A 24894-nucleotide genomic window follows, 5' to 3' on the forward strand; every position below is an offset into this window, starting at 1 on the left:
CATGTTCAGTCTACGTTGAACCGGTGAGGAATGTTGTGGTGCATGCGCTCCTTAAGACGCCGGCTGAATTCTGGAGGAAAATGTTTTCAAAAAAATCATTAAAGTGTTGCAAATGATACCATCAAGAAGTGAAAGACGCCCCACAGAACAGGAAAAATGTTCGCAAATCATCCCTCTGACAAGGAAGCTTGTAAATAGAGAATGTAGGAAGAACTCTTATGAAGCAATAGGAAAAAGACAACCCAATGAAAAAATGGGCAAAAGATCTGAATAGATATCTCTCCAAAGAAGATAAATAAATGGCCGAGAAGCACAGGAAAAGATGCTCAACGTCATTCATCATTAGGGAAATGCAAATAAACACCACAGTGAGATATTAGTTCATGCTCGCTGGGTTATCCAGACTCAAAATAATGGAAAATGCATGTTGTAAAGACGTGGAGAAATGAAGGTCCTCATACGCTGCTGGGGGGAAAGCAAATCGTGAGCCATTTTGGAATCCAGTTTGGTCGTTCCCCATAAAGTTAAACACAGAATTACCAGATGACCCACCAATTCCACTCCTAGGTCTGCACACCCAAGAGAACTGAAAACATTATGTAGCCACAAAATTTGTGCACAGGTGTTCACAGCAGCGTTATTTATGATAGCCAAAAAAAGGAAACAACCTAAATGTCCATTGATGGATTAATACAGAAACAAGATGTGATAACCACACAATAGAATATTATTCAGCAGTTAAAAAATGAAGTACTGATAAATACTACAAGATGGATGAATCTCAAAACATTATGCTCTGTGAAAGAAGCTAGACACAAAAGGTCATACGTGGTATGACTCATTTATAGGAAATGTCCAGGATAGCAAATCCATGGAGATAGAAAGCAGACTGGTGGTTGTCAGAGGTTCCATGAAGGCGGAAATGGGAAGCAACTGCCAATGAGTATAGGGTTGTTTTGTTTTTTGGGCTTTTTTTTGGGGGGGGGGGTGGGACCAAAAATGTTTAAAAATTAGAATGTGATGGTTGCACAACCTTGTGAACTTACTAAAAAACAATGAATTATACATTTCAAACAAATGAATTGTATAGTATGTGAATTATATCTCAATAAAGCTGTTAAAAAACATTAGAGCACGTTAGTGATGGATTGTAAAATTACTTTAACACTAACAGATGTGTCTAGATTTATATGAACCAAATTAAAATCACCATTATCTGGTTATTAGGAATTAGGTTTTATTTAAGAACACATCACTGGCAGCAGATTGTTAATACAATGGCATAGATATTTGTGAGCATAGAGAGACATATGCTTCTAAATCAGTTTATAAATATTTTAGTCATAAAAGGTTTGTTTTCCACATGAGATCATGGATCTAGAGCTTTTCAGAATCCAGTTTAAAAATCACTATTCTGAATTACGGAATTTCTGGTTATTAAATACATAAACTGACTGAAGAATTCTCACTTCATGCCCAGTTCTTTCATGAATAACCTCCTTTTTTAAAAAACCCAACTTTTAAGCCTCAAACAACTGACTCTTACATTTATAGTCCAGTCAGTTAAAATTAACAAGATTGATTTTTTTTCCATTTAGAAGGCCCCCTTCTCAATAGTATAGACCTATAGACCTAATAGACCTAACTAGCTAAAGGCAGCTTTAAACAGAAAAATTCAGGATCCGTATTTCTGAATCCAAATTGATTTCTCCATATAATGCCATCCCTATTCCTTTATCAGAAAGTCATGAGGAATAGATAACATAAATGCACTTTGAAACTGTGAACAAGCCACGCACACGAAGGAGATGCTTCGAGTATTCCAAACTACTCAGGGGGCTGCTCTATGCAGCCTCATCGAAGGACACGGGGGCCAGAAATGATTTTCCTCTGTGTTACCAGCTCCACTTTGATGACTTTAAGAGTGAAGCTCTTTGATTCAAAGTGTTATGTAAACATAGGAAACGAGATGACATCATCGCTGAAGAAAACAACGACAACAAAATCCCATCGAGATTGGCAGCTAAAGTGGGTTGATAGTGGGACTTCCCTGGCAGTCCAGTGGTTAAGACTCCACGCTTCCACTGCAGGGGGCATGGGTTCGATCCCTGGTAGGGGAACTAAGATCCCTCATGCCACGCAGCGCAGCCAAAAATAAGAAAATAAGATAAAGCACGTAGCTCGTGATACCCTGATATTAAACCACAGCTCTACTCCACTCTCTGTATGACTTTCCAAACCACCTTCCTTGGCTTTTTTTTTTTTTTTTTAAAGTCCTTTCCATCTCTAGGTGAACAGAGTACTTTTGAGCCCACAAAGAAAACTCCTCACACCCCTGGGATAAATGGGCACAAATTACCAATTTTCAAAATGCACATAACCTTTAACCTGATTCATTTCCCAAGAACTTATCCTAGCACCCACAGAGCTGCACGGTATTCACTGCAGGGTACGTATGGAAACAAGGAATTGGAAATAACCTAAATGCCCATCAACAAGGGTCTGGATTAACAGGTGAATCATATACCTCCCACCATGGAAGACCACGCAGCCCTCTAGAAGGACGGGGTCGATCCATGTGTGTCAATACGAAACTGGCTAAGATAGCATTTTAACTAAAAGAAGAAAGATGTTCTGCAGTGTATAGCAGCAGCCCCCAACCTTTTTGGCACCAGGGACCGGTTTCGTGGAAGACGATTTTTCCACGGACCGGTGCGGGGGGAGGGGGGAATGGTTCGGGTGGTAACGCGAGTGACGGGGAGCGGGGATGAAGCTTTGTTCGCTCGCCCACCACTCACCTCCTGCTGTGCGGCCCGGTTCCTAACAGGCCACGGACCGGTACCGGTCCACGGCCCGGGGGTTGGAGACCCCTGGTGTAGAGCATAGTGGGCTATGATATTTACGAAAGACAAAAGGACTGAGAAAAATATGTTATTTTCTCCTGCCTCTTAAAGATGATTATATAAGACACCTGCATAATACAGACATGCAGTTACGTGCATGAACGATGGCTGGAAGAGCACAATGGCTGACTCTGGGTAAGGGAACCGGGGTGGGGAGAAGGCTTACTTCTTACTCTTTATCCTTTAGTGTTATTACTTGTCATTTTCACCTTAGGTCTGCATTTCTCAGTCCATTTTAAAAAATGTCCAGTGGCCCCTTTTGAGGACATACCCTCTGGAGTCGAAGACTCCTTCCTGCGGCTGGACGGCGGGGCGAGCAGGCTCAGGGCGCTGGGCTGGTGCTCGGGCGACCGCACGATGGCGGACATGGCGATCTGCTGCCTGGCGGTGGCCGGCGTGGACGGGTGCGGGTGGTCTGCGGCTTTCCGGTGGGCAGCTGGGGAGAGACGGGTCCAATGCCTTTCGGTTAGCAGGGTCCCCGAGAGGCCCCAACCAAGTGGACCGCCCCGGGGGCTGGCTATCAAAGGCCCGAGACCAAAAGGACACACAGGGTGCCCAATCGGCAATGCCGAGGATGCCGTGAATCGTTCAGACGTGGGATGTCTGGGCTGTCACCACGAGGCTGAACCAGTCTCGGCCAATCTCCTTGAGATCGGTCCTCTGCCTCGTCCACTGCACTTGGCGTCGAGGGCGCCCGTACCTTCCTCCCGGGCGGAGCGGAGCTCGATGCGGGTCTTCTGCAGGGCTTCCTCGAGCTCCGCGCAGCGAGCTTTCTCCTTCTCCAGAGCCACCTTCAGCTCATTGTACTGCAGAGGAACCTGTGTGGGCAAAGCAGGGTCCTCTTTCCGTCGACTAAATAAACCCTAGCAATGGAAACAGAGATATCTCCTAACTCCTGGAAACTGGCACTGGGAACTAGTGAAAGGAACTCTGCCTCGGGAGGAGCAGACCATGGGAGCCGGGCGCATACTCACTGCAAGCGGGTTTAGTAAAAATGGCATGTGAAGGGGGAGGGGGGGACCGAGCCACAGCCCCTCCCAGCCAGCTGGAAAAAAATTAGGGGCGTGGAAGTTTTCACCGAGAGGGTCAGAGATGCTTGAATTGCCACCACCTCTTCCTTTAGCATTCCCAAGAAGGAGAGCCATTTCCTGAGCCTTTACCCTCAAAAAATGGAAGTGGAGGATGGAATCAGGAGAGATGATTCAGAAATCACTCTTGCCTTGAATTTGTCTCATGATGCTTAGTTACAAGACACAGAGATGAGTATTTTTTTTTTTTTAAAGGAAGCAAAAAAAAAAAAAAAAGGAATACTAAAATAATGTCACCACAAGGGGCTTATGCAAAAAGCATGCAAATGGAACATGTATTGTACATGGGAAAGAAAAGTATAACGTAGGGTAATGGGAGTGAAAACTAACAAAAAAATACACGGAAGCACCCTGACTACATCAAGTGACAGATAACAGTCCACTGATAAAATAAAATAGATTCAGTATCATCAGCACAAACAGGCACGGTCACACAGCACACAAGGAAAGCCTCCTCCACAACCACCGCTGCTGCTCTGGCCCCTTCCCGTAAAGAGAACAATGGGACCAAGAGCCCGACCGCCTCCTTCAGCCCCGCTCCCCAGTATCCTGTCATCGGAGGCCTTCCCTGTACCACCGCCGGTGCTACTCTGGCATCTGGGTGCCTTGGGAAGAAGCTTCAAGCTCCTTAGAGACCTTCTTGAACTGAGAACACAGGACCAAACCTTCAGGCGTTCAGGGAAGCATGCTTTGGGCTTATTGAAAACCTTCCCATGTGTGCCTATGTATCACCCCGTCCATGTGTTTCTTTTGGTCATTGTTTTCAATTTATATGTTACAATTTTAAAGAGATGGAGCCGCACCCCGTGGAAGGGACAGCTATCCAGTCAGACACTTTGGGCAGGTCACGTCAGCTCTCCGGGTCCCAGTCTCTTCTTGAGCCAATCAGAAGAACTGAGCAGATGATGGCTAGTTTTTCTGGAGTCCCGTACACGTGACCTGAGAATCCTTCTACGGCCCCATACCGATGACCTATTAAAACCTCTGGAATCCTATCCCCATGACCTAAGAACCCCTCTCTGTCTAGAATCCCATACAAGTGACCTGTAATCTCTCCAGAGTCCTGTACATGTGAGCAGGGAACCCCTCTGGAGTCCAGGACGCCGACCTGAGTATAAACCTTCCTCTCCGCTACCTTCCCCACCCCAGATGCCTGGGAAAAAATTATCACTGCCTTCACAGAGGAAGGCATGACAACTTTAAAGGCCATGAACACAAAATAGTGTATTACAGACTCGAGAGTGATAGCTTCTCTTGAAGAATAATTCTGATGATCCCAAAGCCTCTTTTTCAACCCCAAACAAAACAAGACAACATGCATTTTGTTTTCTCTGATGTTCCTAGGATTATCTATCCCAGTGGTCTTTACAGAATCACCACGATTGAGCAAAACTGTCAACTCCCCGCTTTTCAAACCCTCTGACCCACCTTTTTCTTTTTAGCAGGTTGGTCCATTTTGGCTTGCAGAAAATCGATGAGTTTGGTTTGTTGAGAAATAGTGCCTTCCATTTTCACCTTTTCATGAGAATAGAGAACCTAAAATTTGTGAAAACGGAAAGCACCTCAGACACCGAAAGAAGTATACTTTTAAACTTGGTACTTTAAGAAAATAAAAAATAAAGTTGTTACAATACTAACATACGAAAAATTCAACCCAAGCTGCACTGGGCCAATCTTTATTTACTTAGTTCTGATCTTACTACCCACCATCCCCCCAAAAAAGACGGACTGAAGTACGGACAGATACGTGAAAAAGCAAAAAATAGCAAATGGCAAGTAGGAGAATCTAGAGGGTGGTCATGATAGAAATTTCCCAGCTTCTCTGAACATTAGAAAATTTTCATAATAAAATACTGGGAAAAACACACAACATGAAGATACTGCCCATCTGACCAGACAGACGGCTTTTAGCCATCATGCTTTGCCTCTGCAGACAGTTTAAGTTCCCTTTGCCAGTTCTCACCTGAATGTTCTCTAGCTGATATTCCAGATCACTCCTTTCTGTCTTCAGCAGATCAGCCCGATCTAGAGCTTCTTGTAGCCCTTGAGTCAGACGGAAAATATGACTCTTTTGCATGTCCATCTGCTGCTGTAACTTGGCTTGCTGGTGGGGAGAGAGGCAGGACAGGCTTCATACCACACACAAAGCAACGTGCTCCCTCACTGTCCCTATTACAAACTAATTTCAGACATGGCACCAAAAGTTCAGCTCATTCCGGAATGACCAATTGTCTGCTATTCCAAAATGATGCATGTGCAGTTAAAAAGAACTTGCACAGAAATCTCTGATGGCCAGCCACTCACAAGGTGCCCACCACAACAAGAAGTCCAGACTGGTGGGTCTGCCTTCCCAATCAGAGTTGCAGTTAAGGATATTTTGGTACTTCAGAGTACGGGCCATCTGAGTTGACATCTAAGGCAGTGCGACTTAATGCCATGACAGCCACGTTCTGATTTGTCCTTATTTTTTGTTTTTAAGATCTCAATTGCTGTTAAGAGAACTCACTTTGTGATTCTCCGTGTGGAATATACAAAGGGGAGTCAGGGCTTCCCTGGTGGCGCGGTGGATAAGAATCCGCCTGCCAATGCAGGGGACATGGGTTCGAACCCTGGTCTGGGAAGATCCCACCTGCCGCGGAGCAACAAAGCCTGTGCGCCACAACTACTGAGCCTGAGCTCTGGAGCCTGCAAGCCACAACTACTGAGCCCACGTGCCACAACTACTGAGCCCACGTGCCTAGAGCCCATGCTCCGCAACAAGAGAAGCCATGACAATGAGAAGCCCGTGCACCGCAACGAAGAGTAGCCCTCGCTCGCTGCAGCTAGAGAAAGCCCGCGCACAGCAACGAAGACCCAACACAGCCAAAAATAAAAACAAATAAATAAATAAATTTATTTTAAAAAAACAAAGGGTCATAGCACCTCTAACTCAAACAGCACCTCGTCAGGGTGTGGGACCAACAAGCACACCAATAGCCACAGTCGCAGAAGATATTTCTACCATGTGGGGAGGAAGGAAGATCCCAGGTTCAGTATAAGTGTTGGTAAAACCCAAGGAAAACAAAATTCTATTTAGGATATTGGAAATCGCTTTGTGCTAGAAATCTCTCTCCAATTTTTTTTACAATGGAAGTCAACCAGAAAATAGAGCAGGCTATAAAGATACTGGGTTTATGAGTCTCTTTCCTAAAATGCTTCTGTTTCTAAAAAGCAGGAAAGAGCAGCTATCCTGACAAGGCGCTGCTTGATTTCACCCAACCCCTCGGGTCCAATCTAACCACACCACCAGTGGCCCAAATACTCCCTTCCCTGGTGGCCTAGACCCTCTGCGGCCTTAAGGACAGAGGGCTGGTAAACAGCTATAACCATCACCACGGGAGTTTCCCAGCAGGCGAGGGCAAACCTCGGTGCCCCACTCCCCAGCCGGCCAAAGGCTACTGATGACCTCGGAATCTGCGGAAACCTCGCTACCTTATTTCTCTTCCCTCCACCGATGTTTGTCTTTCCATTTCTACTCCTCACCTGCCCTTCCTCTTGAGAGGCAGCTGATTCCCTGAGGCATCATGGTGTCATGGAAAAGAACCTGGGCTTTAGAACGTTCCAGACCCTGGTTCAAATCCTGACTTTAACTCTTATTAGTCCTGTGACCAGGGGCAGCTCATTGCCTCTCAGACCCTCAGTCTCTTCCTCTGTAAGTGGGGGTAATAACTCCCTTCACTGGGTGACACGCCAAGCACAGTCCCCAGCGTACAGCATATGCTCCATGAATCTTAGCGTTGCCTCCTTCATCCGACTTTCTTCCCTCCATCCCGTTCAGGTGCGCCCCTCTCACTTTTCCATCTTCCTTTCCTGCCCGAACCTACTCCGCCAGCCTCTCCCCATCAGTCCTCCGTAAAGCAAGACACTAACTTATGATCACCTGCCCTGTGTGCATGACCTGGAATTTCTGAATCAAACCACAGAACCCCCTAAAATACAGGGAAAGAAAGAGAGAAAACAGCTAAGATAACCTCCTCCAGGGAGCTATCTGTCCCCTGTAGCACAAATTATTACTTCTTACAAATTATCCGCTTTAGTTTCTCTCCACTATTTTAGGACAACACTAATTACTAGGCAGGAAGCAGAGAAACAAGTGCTAGGGACAAGAATCTGTTTGGTGACAGCCAGGCCCAAAATATTTCTCTAGAGTCAACACATCAACTGTCCATTAGCTTTCCAGGAAATAGGCTACTTATTTACTACAATAGAAAACAAGCGTGACATTTGTGCTCAATGACATGTTTTACAAAACCATTAACCTGCTTCCCAGAGAGAGGTAAATGGAGGCCGTTCCCAGTCAGTGTTAGTGTGGAAAGAGGGCTCTAGCCACGTGCTTAGATCTGTTCCCCAATTTTATGAGGGTGACAGAAACCTGGGAGGAAGCACAAAGGAACTAGATGACAGAACGAGAGCGTGAAACAACTCTGGTGGCTGGGAAGATGGATCAAACCAACAAGAGAAGGTTTAATAGGATGGTATTTTTTTAAAAACATCAACTGAATAAAGAAAGATGTTTAAAAAAAAAAAAAAAAAACTTGTAGAAGGGCTGGTGGTGATTTAACAGATCGATGGGTGTCAGCAGAGCGCTAAAGCCACACAAAGAGCCCGGGTCATTGGCAGAGGTATTCAGAACCCAGAATGGAAGTGGAGATAGCCCACTATTCTGTGCTGTTCAAACCACAGGGGCTTCTAGAAACTCTCTTCGGAAAGATAAATCTGTCAGAAAAGAACATCCCAAACATGGAGGGACTTAAAGTGTTCCATTTAGAAAAGAGAAGGCAATATGGAGTGGGAAAGCTACAGAGATATCGAATCAGCTGTCACGGAGATGATAAAATAAAAAGTAGTAGTTCTCTCACAGAAGCGTCACAAGGACTATAGGAGTTAATTCATGGAAAGTACTCAGAAAGGCACCTGGCACATAGTACGTGCTAATTAAACATTAATTATTTTGATTACTAGTCAAGTGATTTGATCATTAATCAATATTAACCTCCTACTTTGGTTGGAAATATGAGACTACACCCTGTTTTCAAATGTTTCGATGTAATAGAACCAATGGTTGGAAGTTATAGGCTTTAGTTTACAATAAGAAAGGACTTTCCAAGAGTTACAGTTGCCAGAAAAATGAGCTGGGATGTGTAAAGTCACTCTAAGTTTTGATATTGAGGCCAAGGTTCACCAAGGCCCACCTGTGAGGAGGGCTGGGGAAGGGACTCTCCACCCTGGAGGGGGATTAACTCGACAGGATCAGCAAGTGGGCTCTGAGCTCCGGCATCACTTCCAAGAGACTAACCGTGCCTGTAAAGGGCAGTGTGAGAAAAGCTTCTGAGCCCATTTCTGGCCCGAGAGAAAAGGTCTGGGAGAAAGGTCCGTTAGTGCGGTGCAAGGGCTGGGAATTTGCACTAAATGACACAAAAATTCTTTCCAACTCTGAGACACTGATTCTGACCCCACTGACAAGAATCTGCACCTGATGGAGAGGACAGCCGGGCTGAGCCCCCGGTCTCCTGCTTACAGAGGGCCCACCACAAGCCAGGGTGCCAGCTGCGTTCCGGACAATAAAGATTGCTCTTAGTTTCCTAATGGTTTCGGCTGTCAGTGAGATCTGCCTCCTATTCAATGGCAGCCAGACATCTGCTCAAAAAGCCCCCTGTGAGGGGCAGAATGGAGAACTGGAAACGTTCCCAGGTAGTTTTAGAAGTGAGAACAAGGGGACTGAATCAGGATTCCAGCCTTCTCTTCCTAGTCCTGCCACTGACTCACCATGTAACCTTGGACCAAAGCACTGAGCTGTTGGGGCCAACGCTCCTCCCTTGGAAGGAAAAGAGGACAGGCGAGATCACTGATTATTTCTGTTCTTCCTGTTTCCAACAGGTGCCTCAAGTGGGGGTGTTGCCTATTCATTCCAGATAAAAGAATGGATCTATCTGACCATCATTCTCTATCTGACCACCGGGGTGATTTGTCAATTTCTAGTATAATGTTCTTAGTGTCACCTTTGATGAATTTCCCACCCACGTGTGTGTATGTTTGTGTGTGTGTGTGTGTGTGTGTGTGTAATTGATTTTATTTTAAAACTTTTTGTTGTAAAACATACATAAAATTTACCACTTTAATCATTTTTAATTGCACAGTTCCGTGGCATTAAGTACATTCACATGGTTGTACATCACCACCATCCATCTCCAGAACTTTCCAAAACTCCCACCCATATTTTTTAAAGCCTCATTCTATAAAACATTTTATATTCACCTGCAAAATTTTCACCACACTTTTCGAACTTAATAGCATAGTCATAATATTTCTACCAGTAGAGCCCCTCAGGGGCTACAGGTAGCACACAATAAAACCTCAATTCACCAGAATAGATAATCTGGCTAATTCAACCGTCAGGCTCACTATGGCTTAAACAGAACACTCTTGGAGTCCAACTTCTCGTGAAATATCTTTATAAAGTGCATTTGTCCTGATAGGTCAATTCTAATGAACAAAGCCGAATTATCAGTGATTCAACCAAACCAGGGCTTTGGTTGGGAGTGGGAAGTTGTCATCAGTTTAAACAGAGATTTTCAGAATTCTGTTAAAAGGTACAAGGTACAGGAAATAACATAAGGAATGGATTGGTTTAGGAGACCAATCTGAGCTTTTCGTTTTGTGTCTCAAAAGCAGGGCGTCATTTCTTTTAAACCGAATTAACTGGATGTTCAAAAGCCTTCATGAGATTTGGCACTCAGTGTAATCTGATCAGGTCTCTGCCCCGTGCACAAAGCTAATTACATGGTTGTCCTATCAGCCTGCAAATTTCATATACTTTGGACATAAACTGTAAAGAAGAATTTAACTCAATATCCATGTGCCTGCATATTTAATAAACTTCCACTTGGCACAGACTCGCTGTGTGCTCGACACTCCATTAAGCACCATTTGGGAGGACACAATGACAAAGAGGACCCCGGCCTTCGTGACACATTCTTTTAACGTGTTAAACACCTTTAAGAAAGTATCCGGGACTTCCCTGGTGGCGCAGTGGTTAAGAATCCACCTGCCAAGGCAGGGGACACGGGTTCGAGCCCTGGTCCGAGAAGATCCCACATGCTGCAGAGCAACTAAGCCCGTGTGCCACAACTACTGAGCCTGCACTCTAGAGCCCGCGAGCCACAACTACTGAAGCCAGTGCACCTAGAGCCCGTGCTCCGCAACAAGAGAAGCCACCGCAACGAGAAGCCCGCGCACCACAACGAACAGTCCCCGCTTGCTGCAACTAGAGAAAGCCCACATGCAGCAACAAATACCCAATGCGGCAATAAATAAATGAATGAATGAATGAATGAATGATATAATGAAATAAAATTTTTAAAAAAGGAAGTATCTGGTGACCACCTTACTCTTCCTTGAAAATTTCCACTTTGAAATCTGAACGCCTTAATTTGGATCTGCCCACCTGAAGACAACAGATATTCACTTGAGAGTCCACCCGGCTCTATTTACCCGGCGTTTTACACTCACCTCTTCCAGAAGCCTTTGTTTGAGCTCTCGTTCCGTCTCCAGCTTCTGTTGTAAACTTCGGGCGTTCATTTCAAGCATGGCGTGTTTCTTCTCCAGGTCATTGAGCTGGACATTTGGAAAAAATTGGCCGTGATACCACATTTAGTAATGTTAGACGCTAACAACTTTTGCAAATATCCACAAACCTTCTCAGGTAAAGAATAATCAAGTTCTAAAGGTCAGAACATAAATACTGGTTTTTTAAAAGTATATCACGAATGTCCATGTCATAGATAAGCCTTACGTGTGTTATTCTATGAGGAGAGAATATTATTTCTAAGGGATGGGTCATATGTAGAGCAGTGACAAGTTCTAGGAGGATGACTTCTCAAGAATTTATTTATCTGACATGCTTTGGCTGAATTAAATAATCACATTCTGAATGCTTACTATTCGCACAGGATAATATCAGGAGCTTTGGATGAAAGGACAGACAAGCTCTCTCAAGGATCTTACATCAAGTCACAAAGGCAGAGGGTGGCACCATAACTAGACACGTATACAAATAGTGACTGCTTTGTCAGGTGACGATTTTGATAAGAGGTACGGAGAAGAGAAATTCATCCTGAAAAACCAGTCGTCAAGAGAAGATGGGGTCAGAATGTCTACAGTCTTAAAGGATGGGTAGGACTTTGCTATAGAATACTTTAAGAACAGTCAGGTAAAAAAAATATCCTTCAAGCTAAACACAAAAGGGCTCATTTATCTCTAAATAATATATTTACTTTCCTCATGGTCAAATAATATATTTACTTTCCTTATGGTTAAAAAATGGTTAAAAAAAATAGTAAGCCAACACCAGGAGGGTTCCTGAGTAACAAGCTCTAGCCTTGAATCTGATCATTTTATTTCTATGAAATTCTGGTAAGAAAATAATCACGGATGTCCATAAAGATTTATGTTCATCACAGTGTTATTTATGATGGCAAAAACAAAAAAATAGAAGAAGCTCAAATTTTCCACACAAGCGGAATCATTAAAATAGGTGCCTCTGTGTAATTGATGTTTCTAGAACTACATGTTCAAAAAAGATTCACTAACTCAGGAAAAGCACCTAGTTATGTGATGTTTAAAAAAATATGTAAAGCTGTTTATATAGTAAGAACCTAAATTTATAAATAAATATTTATATGTATATACAAATTCACCAAGGTAACAGTGATGACAGCTTACCAGTCATTTTTTTCCTTACTTTTCTGTGGTTTCTATATCTTCCACAATGACCCCAAATAATCACTTTTATAATCATGAAATTACAAAGTTACACAAAATTCAGAGCTTAGATTTCTACTTTATATTATATGTGTGTGTGCTTGTGTGTGTGTGCAAAAGAGTGCGTATGTATGAGGCTATGCGTACACATGAAATTCCTCAGACCTTTTGTTATCTATAATATTGAAGCACCTATTCGAAATCTCTTTTAAGACTATTAGATAAAAATCTCCAAACACTGGTATGTCACTTTGTAAATACAGAATACGGAGTGTTACGTGGACAGAACACATGTATTTCCAACGTGAAATACTGAGAACCTGCACCATCCTCAGATCCTATCGTGTCCCTGGACTTAGAACCCAGAGAGGCTGAGGCTTCCCGTCACTGCAGCAACGGAATGAGCAGGAGTCCTCAACACTCCCCACTCCCCAAGGATGTCCGACATTAGATCCAAGAAGGCTTCTAGAAATCAAATGCCAGAAAGCAAGAGTGTTGTGCACCCAGATCAAAATCTCGACCTCAGGGGCCCTGACGGGCAGATGTGAGGAAGTCACTGACCGACTCTGATACCCTAGTACCTGCCCCCCTCACCCACGCTACTGGCAACAGAGGGCGTCCCACGGGGAAGCATAATCGCGCGACTTTATGAAACATGCTGACCACTGATCGCATGTGACTGTGTGTCAAGCGTACCTGCTAAAAGGAGGTGCACACGTGTATCTAAAGGGCGGGAGGACAGGGGCTGACCTTGTCGGAGAGACTCTCGGCCTTCAGCTTCTGTTCCTTGAGAGCCTGCTGCAGGGCCAGAATCTCAGCCTTGTGCTCCTTCACTGCCAGCTCGACCACCTGGCGCGACTCGGTGATCCGCTGATCGGCCCTCGCCCTGCGGGGAAACACAGGCGCGTTCAGAAGCCCCACCATCGCCGCCCTGCAGAAAGGAAGCTGGTCCAGCTCGGGCCCTGCTAAGCAACCAAACAGACTGCGGGCTGGCGAGATGCCCAACCTGACACCTTGTTCTGAATTACGTCTTGTGTTCTGACCACGTTCAGAGAGAAGATGTGACCCACTTTAGGCCCTGGGTAAAAATACTCTTCACAGGTAAAGTTCCTGTGAATATATATGCACTTGGAAAGGCTGAAGGCGATAAGGCATCTTTCCAAACGCAACTGGGCTGGAAGGACGTCACAAGACTGTCACACCCTCCTACGGGAGCGGGAAGGGAATGAGGGCCTGCTGAAGGAACACAGGGTGCAGAGGGCCCCACGAGGCCCCACGTGAGCAAACGCTTCCTCTCCTTAAAGTACATGCAAGAGGTGACGTGTTCCGGGTGCTCCTCGAGAAACTGAAACTTGAACCTGATGGATGTATCAATATCTGTAAATAAGGTGAAAGAATAGAAAAACTGGAAGCAAACTAGAAAAATCACTGCCCCTCCCCCTTTAGGTCTTACGCTCTGCTGCGTCCACACCTGGGCTTGTACAGGCTGCTCCACTGGCAGCTCTCCTTCCCCACCCGACAAACCCAAACCTTACTCAGACTTCAAGGGTAAACTCAAAGGCCATGTCCACCATAGAACCTTTCCCAGTTTCCCTCTCAGAAGCAACCTCTCCTTGCTGTCCCCAAAGCATAAATGTACTTCTCGCCTGGCACAGCCCACTCCCTATTTTAGGCGATAAATAGCTTGACGCATAGTTTATCTCCTCCACTAGACTCTTAGCCTCTTGAAGACAAGAATTAAGAATTATATTTTACTCATCTCGGGTCCCACATAATACCAAAATAGAGGGAGGAAAAAAACGGGGGTGGGTAGCCAAGATCTTTCACAATTGCCCCTGAAAGTATACATGAAATGTCTTCCCAAGCACAGCCTATAATTACACCTTCCACGTGTGATTGTGAATTTCTTGATGCTATGGTCAGATTCTATCCCCAAAACTGTCTCTGAAGGATTCTAGGAACAGCTGGCATAAGAGCTGGACTTGCAGGTGGGAGAGAGGGGGTCTGTGTGAGGGCCGGCAGAACGTATGGTGAGGATGGGGGAGCCCAAGAGTTTGGAGGGAAACAGCAACAGGAGGTCTTCAACCGGCAGCCCCCTTACATCAGCAAGTACCCTGAATGGGAAGATGTCTAAAAAGGGAATATTTTTACCAGTTTCTTTTGAAACTTATAGGTCCTCTTTGTTTCCAGTCTTTTCTAGTTTGATTTAGCACAGATTATACATCCAAGACAGTGATGAGTCTACTTTATGATCAAGCAAATGTGGGAAATACTAAAATGAATCTGATAGAGTCCTACTAAATGATAAATATTTCCAGGTATAGTTTATCTTGCTTACAGAGTTCAGAGTGGACTTCCCTGGTGACGCAGTGGTTGGGATTCCACCTGCCAATGCAGGGGACACGGGTTCGAACCCTGGTCCAGGAAGATCCCACATGCCACAGAGCAACTAAGCCTGTGCACCACAACTACTGAGCCTGCGAGCCACAACTACTGAAGCCCGCGCGCCCTAGAGCCCGTGCGCCGCAACTACTGAGCCCACGCACCGCAACTACTGAAGCCCACACGCTGCAACTACTGAAGCCCGCACGTCTAGAGCCCGTGCTCCGCAACAAGAGAAGCCACCGCAGTGAGAAGACCGCGCACCGCAACGAAGAGCAGTCCCCACTCGCCGCAAATAGAGAAAGCCCACACGCAGCAATGAAGACCCAATGCAGCCAAAAAAATGGAGTTCAGAGTACCGCAGGAAGGCAAGTTTCAGAGGACGGTGATATCAGCGAGGTTATGGAGGAGGGATAGGATTCAGCTGGGCAGACATGAAGCCACGGGGCGAATACCAGCCCGTAGGTGTCTCTGCACAAACTAAGAAAGGCACGTGTTCTTTAAGACTGTTTACTTCCATCTGTTGGTAAACTGTCATAATATACTGATTTTGTTAGCGCAAACACTGCCGCCGTGAGCTGTTAAACTGTCATCATAGATCTTCAAATCTATGACGTCTTTAGTGCAAAAAGCATCCCCAGCAGCATGCAGTACACAACCCTCACACCTATGACCCCGGCAGGAAGGGAATTCTATGCTGGGAGGACTGTGGGAACGCAGAGAAAAGATACTACCTGAACTTATTTCCTACCAAGAAATGGAAAAAACAAAACCTGTTCTTATAGAGCAGTTGTTCTCAAACTGGGGGTGATTTTGCCCCCCAGGGGACACTGGGCAATGTCTGGAGATGTTCTGGGCTGTCACGACTTGAGGAGGGAGCAGCTACTAGGGTTTAGCGGGGCAAGCCCAGGGGTCCTGCTCACCATCCTGCAGTGCACAGAAGAGCGCCCACCACAAAGGATCATCCGGCCCGAACTGTCAATAATGCCAAGGGTGGTGTAGAAGGCAGACTTGCGTCACAAATGACCAGGATCGAAACAGTGATGGTCTTGCTACATGGTCACAATGATTAGAAACCCGAGAAAAGAGTTTCTACAAAGAAAGCACTGAGATATTCTCCCTGCTGACTCCCAGGGCCCTGCATGGGGTACGTGGTCACCATCTACTGCCAAATGGCACTGTCTGTATTTACAACGAGGATGACGGACCCGTTCTGGTTGGCACAAGAGTTTCCAGTTTTAACACTGGAAGTCTTATGTCCCAGGACACCGCTCAGTCCTGGCCAAGCTGGGACAATCGGTTACCCTGCCGGCAGCTCCGAGGTGGGTCCCGCTGCTGTCACCTGCCACTGGCTTCCTACCGACAGCAAGTCCCACCTGCTCTGCTTCTCAGTGTCCAGCATCCTCTGTAACTCTCGAACCCGACACTCAAACTGGGACTTCTCGTCACCAAGGACGCTCCTCCAGGCCTCCCACTGCCGCTCTTTTTCCAGCAGCTCGTCGTTCAGGGCCTCCAGGTCCATGACCTGCTCCTCCAGCATTGTGCAGGTGGTCTTCAGAGCCTCCATCGTCTGCAAATCAGTATCACTGAGTTGTGCTTTGTGTCAAAGGAGGATTTCCCAGATGTTACTTTTGTCGGATCAGTTTCAGAAAAGCACGAGTTTCTAACTACGGTCTGAAAGACACTATCTTTTTCTCCTACAGAATGAGGGGACCAGACAAGAATGGATGAAGGGCCATTTCTGCCACCATCTTATAGAAAGAACCAGGAGGAAGACCGGGAAAAGAGACCACACTTAACAATAAAGTGGCTTGGGAATTCCCCGGCGGTCCGGTGGTTAGGACTCTGAGCTCTCACTGCCAAGGGCCAGGGTTCAATCCCCGGTAGGGGAAATAAGATCTCACAGGCCACGCGGCACCGCCAAAAAAAATTTTTTTTAAATAAATACATAAAAATAAAGTGGCTCACAGAAACATTCTATTGTATTTTTAATGGTTTTAAATCAAAATCAAGAACAACCACACACAGGACTTCCCTGGCAGTCCAGTGGTTAAGATTCTGCACTTCCACTGCAGGGGGCACGGGTTCCATAGGGATGGGGAACTAAGATCTTGCATGCTGTGCGGAGCGGCCAAAGAACAAAAAAACCCCAAAAAACCAACTACACACTTCTAAAAGCCATTTTTAAAACCCACAAGCCTTCAAAACACAGACATGATTATAAAAAAGAGCCCTTTTACTGGACAGGCTCAGTCTGAGAACCCTTGGGAGAGATGCAACTGGCACCTGCTCTACAATCTGAAGGGGTTCCAAGTCTCCTGGGGAAGGTCTCTGACGTTGTTGACAGTCCTTACTTGCTTCTGGCTGGTGAGCTGCATCTCCCTCTCCGTGATCTCGCGGCGGAGATGGTCTACCTCACTTCGCAGCTGTACGATCTCGTCGCTGGCGCCAGAGGCCTCATCAAGTTGTTTGGACAAGTAGAAATTTTGGTTGTTGAGCTCAGCGTTGTCCTCCGTCAGCTGGTTTAGCTGCTCCTCCAGGTCTGTGATTACCTAAGAGGAAAGGAATCCGGTTACGCAGCAAGCAAGTTGATCTGAAACGAGAAATTGCTTCTAGAGCCATCAGCGCTTGAACCTACGTGATAATGACGATCAGTGTGCAGCTCACGTTTGCCCATCCAACCCTTGAGAGCCAAACTCAATCTCCCACACCCGCCCCCTTAGCGCCCAAACACACATATGCTGTGGGAGAACAAGAAATGTCTCGGATTCTTTTCTGACTCAGGATTCATCGGGAAAATATGGTAAAAACAAGTCAATCAAAAGCGCCTGCCATATGGAAGGGGCAACTTTAAATGAGATCAAGTTCATGGACGATAATAGAATGTGGAAGATGCAAACTGAGGAAAGAGGAATAGTAGAGAGAATGGTATCACAATCTGCTAATTAAGCCAAAACGCCCAGGACACCATCTATAGGACATTATCCTGGGAAACAGTCTTAGAAAGCAAAATAAAGTTCTTATCACGGAAGACTGAGTGAAGGACACTAAGAGTTATTTTAATAATATTTTAGGTAATAAATTTAAGTTCACACAACAAAAGAAAAAAAAAATTTAAGAGACTCTCAGAATAATCCTGAAAATATAATACTGTATGACAGCATCACTTTAAATGGTTCTTATTATGCAGCTGGCTATCAGAAAGTGGGAAGGCATGTATATGAAATTGTCATTTTACTGAGAGAGATTTAATCTGGTTTTACTAAATGATTTCCCTGCTCAATGGCGGAATGATTTCAATTTCAGTGCATTTAGCTTTCCTGTTCCCTTTGCTGAGGTTTAGTACCAGCACTTGCAAAGAGCTTTTATATATAATACTTTAGAAGTTTAAGAGCAATTTTCTAATAATAGCTGGAATGAGGCGCACTGGTGGTAAATTAAATTTTATGTAACAAAAAGGAGTAAATTAAAAGGAAATGCCTCCGAGCCTATGGTTATTAATTGTTTCACATTTTCAAACCTGGAGTAGACTTAGTTTCTGAAATGTTGCCACTGTTTCCATGACTAACTCCCTATTTTAACCTACTTCGACTATCGATTAAAAAAAAAATCTTCCCAGGCACATAGAATTAAAGAACATCAATTAAGTAGATTTGTTCAATGTGGCCACAGCTTTTCATTTTGTTAACTGTGCTGATGAGCTTTTAATGCAGTAAGTGGTCTAGTAATTTGTATTTTAATATCAAAAGCCATGTTAATTCCTACTGTACCGGTTTGTGTAACACTATCAGCTGCAAGAGGGGGAATTAAGGTTATCTGGTCCGGTTCTTGGCTAAACCTCCTTCTTTATCAGGGTTAAAAAAAAAAAAAAAAAAAAAAGGAAAAAAACTGCAAGTCCATCACTCCTAGCAGGCACTTCTGCCTCACAGGGAACCCTGTATCACCCTTTGTGTGACGTGGTTAAATCTCCCGAAAGCAGCAACAATGAATAAACAATGCAGTAAACCCATTCCTTAAGATGGTCTTCCTCCTAGACTGCAAATGTCTCCACTGTGCTTCCTTCTACCTCTGCCCCCAAAGGAAAACAACAAGACTGATGAGGCAAACTGGCCTGGAAGCTGCGCTATAAAATGGATTCTGGAAGTCCCAAATAAGCCACCTTGAACTTGGCTGGGTTGGTTTCTCGACCTGACATGGAGGTAAATACTATATTGACTACCTCCTCTGTTGCTCTGGTTTTAATGTTTTGGCTTTTTCTTGCGTGCTATTCTACTTTAACGCATCATGTGAAACACATGGGATAAAAATTAGTGAACAAGATGTTGAGGCATCAATGGTGCCCCATGGGGAGCAAAGAGACTACAGAAGATCTACCCACATAAGAATATATATGCTGCCAAAATAATTTACTTGTCATTCAAAGACATATTTAAGCCTTTGGGTACCTACTCCCTTTCTTTGACTCATGAAAAACAAATGCAATTTATAATAAGCCCATTTCTGCCACTTCTTCTCCTCCTCCCCAAATTAGATTATAAAGTGCTAAAGAAGAAACACTTCAAAAAAGTCAGGGAGGTGCCAAGATTACTACTCTCATTTCGATTGACATGGGCCCACTGGAGTAGGAAGAGTCCTTCTATTTCCTTGTCGTCATCCTGTTTTCAAGGGGTCTCTGACTTCTGTTTACACTTTGTGATGACTGGCTCTGTATCTTGTCATCACCTCTATGTTGCCTGTTTGACAAGAGGAGGATTAGGTGCTCGCACAAAGCATCCGAGGCCTCGTGAAAGCATGTTAGCGCATTCAGACGTTTCGTATGTTCTTCCTGCCCAAAAGCCGTAACACGTTGAGCTTGTGGCTCTGCTGGAGTTGCCAGAGTGTTAGACACACACAGATACTGGGCAGACCTGAGACACAGGCAGTAAATTAATGACCTCCGTGGTTAAAAAAAAAAAAAAGAAAGGATAATAATGGGCTATCTGTGATTTTGAACCAGGTTATAAGCAAAGAGAATTCTTAGGTCTACTTTGTGGGTATATTCTCTCCACACCAAGGGCAAATGATCTGTTTCCTGTATTATGAGTCTCTTAAGCTTTCAACCCCAAGGATAGAAGGCAGGAAAGATAAACTGCAAGGCTGATTCCATCTTAGTGGTAAAAAAAAAAGATGAGGGAGATAGCTTCATAATGCAAGGGCCAGCAGAGCTTTCTTCTATGCTGTTTTTACAGATAAGAGATCTTGGTACAATTCTAACAGAAAACAGGGATACAAAAAAATTATCTACTCTGTGTCCAAAAAAAATTTGTTTTAAAGATCTCTATTTGGGGTTATCTGTTGCTTTTTAAGCACACCTCGTGGTTCTGAGATACATATGTTACCTCTCACACCTGACTGGGCAACCAACAGAGGGAACGTTACCTGGTAAATGTCCAAGAGCATGTTGGGGGTGAAGACACCAGCCAGACAATGAGTATCAGGCTGAAAAGACACAGGGCTGACATCTTATTTTAATGCCTCATTCTTTCTTGAAGGCAGCTATTTGCATATTATTTATTTTTAATCTTATAGCTGGCAGATTGATTCATAATTAAAACCGTGTCATATGCTGGCCCACCAACTCCTCTCCAAAACAGACTTAGGTAGGGTTTTAGGTGCCAGATTGAATCAAATCCTTTTTTTAAATTTCTTCAAAATATAGAAATGGCCTGAGCTCGAAAATCTTACTGCTCATGAGCTTTTTAAAAGCTGCTAACTGGGCGCTCCAATTGATTGAGCTTTTATAGGAGTTCCCACCGGTGACAAAGATGACATTGCCCAGCGGCGACAATCCTGGACAGCACCAACGAGAAAGGAACATCTAGCGCGCTCTCCTAAAGTGTCTATAAAGCAGCCTTTGAACTTGCGAAAGTATAACTGAGATCTACCATTGCTGCCAAGTGTTGTTCTAAAGTGGTGGTTTTCAAACTTTTTTAAGGAGCGGGACCATTTTCTACACAAGATTCTGTGGTAAATCCAATATAATAAAATGATAATAGCAACCAACACTGATTAGCACATTCCGTGGACCAGGCCCTGTACAAACACCGATGCACCATCTAATTCTTGCAGGAACCCCCATGAGGTAGGTATTAGTTACCAAGTTTCGGATTCTATGACTCAGTGTTTCCTAGGTTTTACTGTCTCTGAAATCTGAATGTATATTGCAACTAAGCAGCTGTCTCTCTTCCCTCACCCAGCCCCGCAAAGAGCAGTAATTAAATGAATTATGCATCTTACAATCAATGGTGTATTGGAATTGAGGACATACAATGTCATCCCATTTCACAGACAAAGAAATGGAGCCTCAGGAGTGTAACATCACATAGGTTACCAAGAGACCAATTTAGAATCTGAACCAGTCTATCTGACTCCAGAGCGTGTGGTTTGGACCCCCAAGCTACCCAGCTGCCCTAGCTGAAATGTGGGTGGGGATCACTTTCTTGGGTTCCCCCTCCCACTGGGAGAGGCCCCCAAAGGCTTCTCCACAGAATGCCAGGGGTAAGTAAAGAAAGGATTAGAAGTCACTGTGCCAGAAAAAGCAAATGTGAGGGATAAAGAGAGTACAAAAGTTACATAAGAAAGTAACCAAATTTGTTCTACATATTGGTATATTCTATTAAAACTACACTTGCGATTTTAAAAATGGGGAAAAGGGAGGATTACAAAGGCACACAAGGAAGCTCTTGAGGGTGATGGCTGTGTTTATTATTTTGATTGTTTTGCTGGTTTCACAAATATACACACATTTCAAAACTCATCAGGTTATTGTACTCCGATTATCCCTTAAGCTGTAAAAAGAAAAAAAGCTGTAAAAAAAAAAGACCAAAAAAGGAGAAAAGAAAACTCCACATGAATGGAACAGGATTACTGATGTACACATTTAAAATGCATCCAAGTTTATTTTAGGAAAAAATAGTAATGTTAAAAAAAAAAGTCACAGTCCTAAAATGATCTATATTTTATTCAGTGATCATTTATGAGCATGTATGTAATATAAGCAAATAACTCTTGTGTAAAATAAGAAACCAAGAAAATAAGAAACTAAAAAAGTAAGGCAAGAGAGTACAGGAACAGAATGCATCAATTCCTCAAGGAAGGGAAGAAATCAACAGATAATGCTAAGGCAGGCTCACCCTAGATCCAGCCACTGGCAACAGGAAATAGACCTAAATTCCATCTGCCAGGTACCTACTAGAGTGAAACAGAGGCACATCCCATGACCTAGCTATTCCATTCTTGGGTATATGCTCATCAGAAACAAGGCCTTAAAGCCGTCAAAGGATCTGTACAAGAATGTTCCTAATAGCTTTATTCCTACCAGAAACAACCCAAACATCCATCAACAGGAGAATGGATAAATAAACTTCAGTTCTATACACACACTAGAAACACGACACCGTAATTAAAAAATAACAAAATCTTGATGGATGCAACAACATGGATGAACCTCAGAGACTATTTAAGTAACAAAAAAAGCTAAACCCAAAAGACCACATCTTCTATGATTCCATTTATATGAAGTTCAAGAACAAGCAAAACTAAGGTATGGTATCAGAGGTCAGAATACTGGTTATCCTTAGGGCAAAGGATGCTGATGGGAAGAGGACAGGAAGGAACCTTCTGGGAGCTGAAAAGTTATGTATCTTGATCTTTGTTGTGGTTACACAAGTTGTCTACACACATACAAATCCATCGAGCTATATGCTTAATATTAGTTGCACTTCATGTACTCTATTGTGTGCATTTTATACCTAAATGAGGCAGGGGGCAAGAGGGGGGAGCATATGCCAGGACTTAATGTCCCATTTATAGTAGGTAAGGAGGAAAGAAGGAGTTCATTACAAGGAAAGAAAATATGCCTATAAGAGGTGGAGGGGTGTTTCTGGAAATTTACAGATGAAAACAATACAAATGGAGACAAGCTGACTGAGAACTGACTAAGGAGGTAACAGAGCGATGAAAGGACCAAAGAAAGGAGGTAGAACCATGAATAAGGACAACATCCCTCCCTTCTGAAAGGGGCCTATTTTAGTCCCTCTCTCTGATCAAAAATAGACTCTGAGTTTCCACTGATCCTACCCTATTATATAACCTATGAATGAATGATGCTTATCTGCTCCTGGAATTGACTTCTCTCAATAGAAATAACGACTCCCAAAGAGCCTTAGATTATGAATTTGCATGTTAGGAAGCCAGATTTTGCCTGTTGGGAAGTTAACACTTCTAGATTCCCCAGGAGAAGAACTTGTTGGTCTTCCCTCTCTGTAGAGGCAGCAGGGTAGAGAAGCCTGACATGTCTAACTGCCCCTTACCATCTGGGGCCAGTCTCAGACAGAACCTTCTAGATTGGAGAAGGAAGGGGAGCTGCAATGGGACTTTTGTTGCAGCTACTGAGATCTATTAGTGGTTCTGCAGTGAGAATTATTTTGACCATTCCAACAAGCCATCCCCAAACACAAAGAATGGTTTACTTTTTTTTTAAACTGGCAGGAACACAAAACACTGAAGTTATCTGAGGCTCAGAAACTTCCAAATCAGTTTGACCTCATTAACTGCTTCAAGCTGAAAGTTTATATCAAAAATCAGTCACTGATATTAGAATGAGATGTCCCCCTTTCCTTCTCAGTTTTAGTTTCATGTTATTCTCATCATCTTTGGTTAATACTCACAGTACAGCTGTTACGAAGGGCATCAAATTTGCGCTGGATTTCATCTCTATGTGCCTAAAAGGTAAGAAGTTGATTATAAATTTTTCATAGGGTGGAATACAATTCTACGTGCTATGGGTCAAATAAAGAAAATCACAATTTATCTAAAAAAGCCAAGAACGCTGTTGCAGCTGCCCCAGCACCTTTTTTTCAAAGAATTAATCAAGTCATACCCAACAGGAGAAGCAAAGTTACAGGAATACACAATGCCTATTAATAACAATTAACTATTTAGACCACACATCACACCCTGTACAAATATATATTTAACATTCAGATTAAAACTAGGGACTAGTGGAAGAAAGGAAAAAAACATAGGATGAAGTTTTACTCTCCTTTATTTGTCTTCCTCCCCATTCTTAATCTTTTCCTCTTCCCTCCAATTGGCTGCCCACCACTGCCCCCCACCCCCGCCCCCAAGCCTTCTCCCAAGAAAGACACAAACACACATATACAGGACAATAGCCAGGACAAAGCAGGGACTTTTTAAAAAATTAAATCCAAAGCTGCTGAGATTCAGAAACCCTACGTAGAACTTGAAGTAAATATAAAGGTTTTCACCAAGGCAGAGGCGCTCTAAACCAGTAGCATTCATTCAGCTGACAAGGATATTTTGAGTACATACTAAATGGCAGACACTATGGCAAGATACAGCATATCTGGCCTCACCTTCATTCTGGTGCGGACAGGTAGAAAATAAACAAGGGCAGGATTACAAACAGTGACAAGTGTTATGAAGGAAACGAACGGGGTCTAGGGAAAAAGAATAAGGGGGGAGAAAAAGAACTCACTTAGATGGGGCAGTCAAGGAGGGCTTCTCTGAAGAGCTGACATTGAAACTGAAATCTGCAGGATGATGAGGAGCCAGCCATGCAAAGAACAGAAAAGAGCAGAGAGAACAGCATCTGCAAAAACCCTGAGGCAAGAAAGGGTTTGGTGCATTTGGGGAACAAAAAAGGACCTGAGTGGCTAGAG

At 43.9% G+C, this 24894-nt stretch overlaps 1 protein-coding gene across 1 annotated transcript in view; it reads right to left on the reverse strand.

The window, feature by feature from the left end:
* CIT (citron rho-interacting serine/threonine kinase) overlaps positions 1-24894 on the reverse strand; it is a 164514-nt gene that overhangs the window by 16655 nt on the left and 122965 nt on the right. Inside the window, 11 exon segments of the mRNA XM_082417032.1 lie at positions 1-11; positions 14-70; positions 3175-3339; positions 3604-3721; positions 5420-5527; positions 5955-6095; positions 11540-11644; positions 13541-13676; positions 16549-16742; positions 17527-17724; positions 23881-23934. Of these exon segments, the coding sequence (XP_082273158.1) occupies positions 1-11; positions 14-70; positions 3175-3339; positions 3604-3721; positions 5420-5527; positions 5955-6095; positions 11540-11644; positions 13541-13676; positions 16549-16742; positions 17527-17724; positions 23881-23934 (1287 nt within the window).

This window comes from Balaenoptera physalus, assembly GCF_965194825.1.
Source record: "Balaenoptera physalus genome assembly, chromosome: 12".
NCBI classification, from domain to species: Eukaryota; Metazoa; Chordata; class Mammalia; order Artiodactyla; family Balaenopteridae; genus Balaenoptera; species Balaenoptera physalus.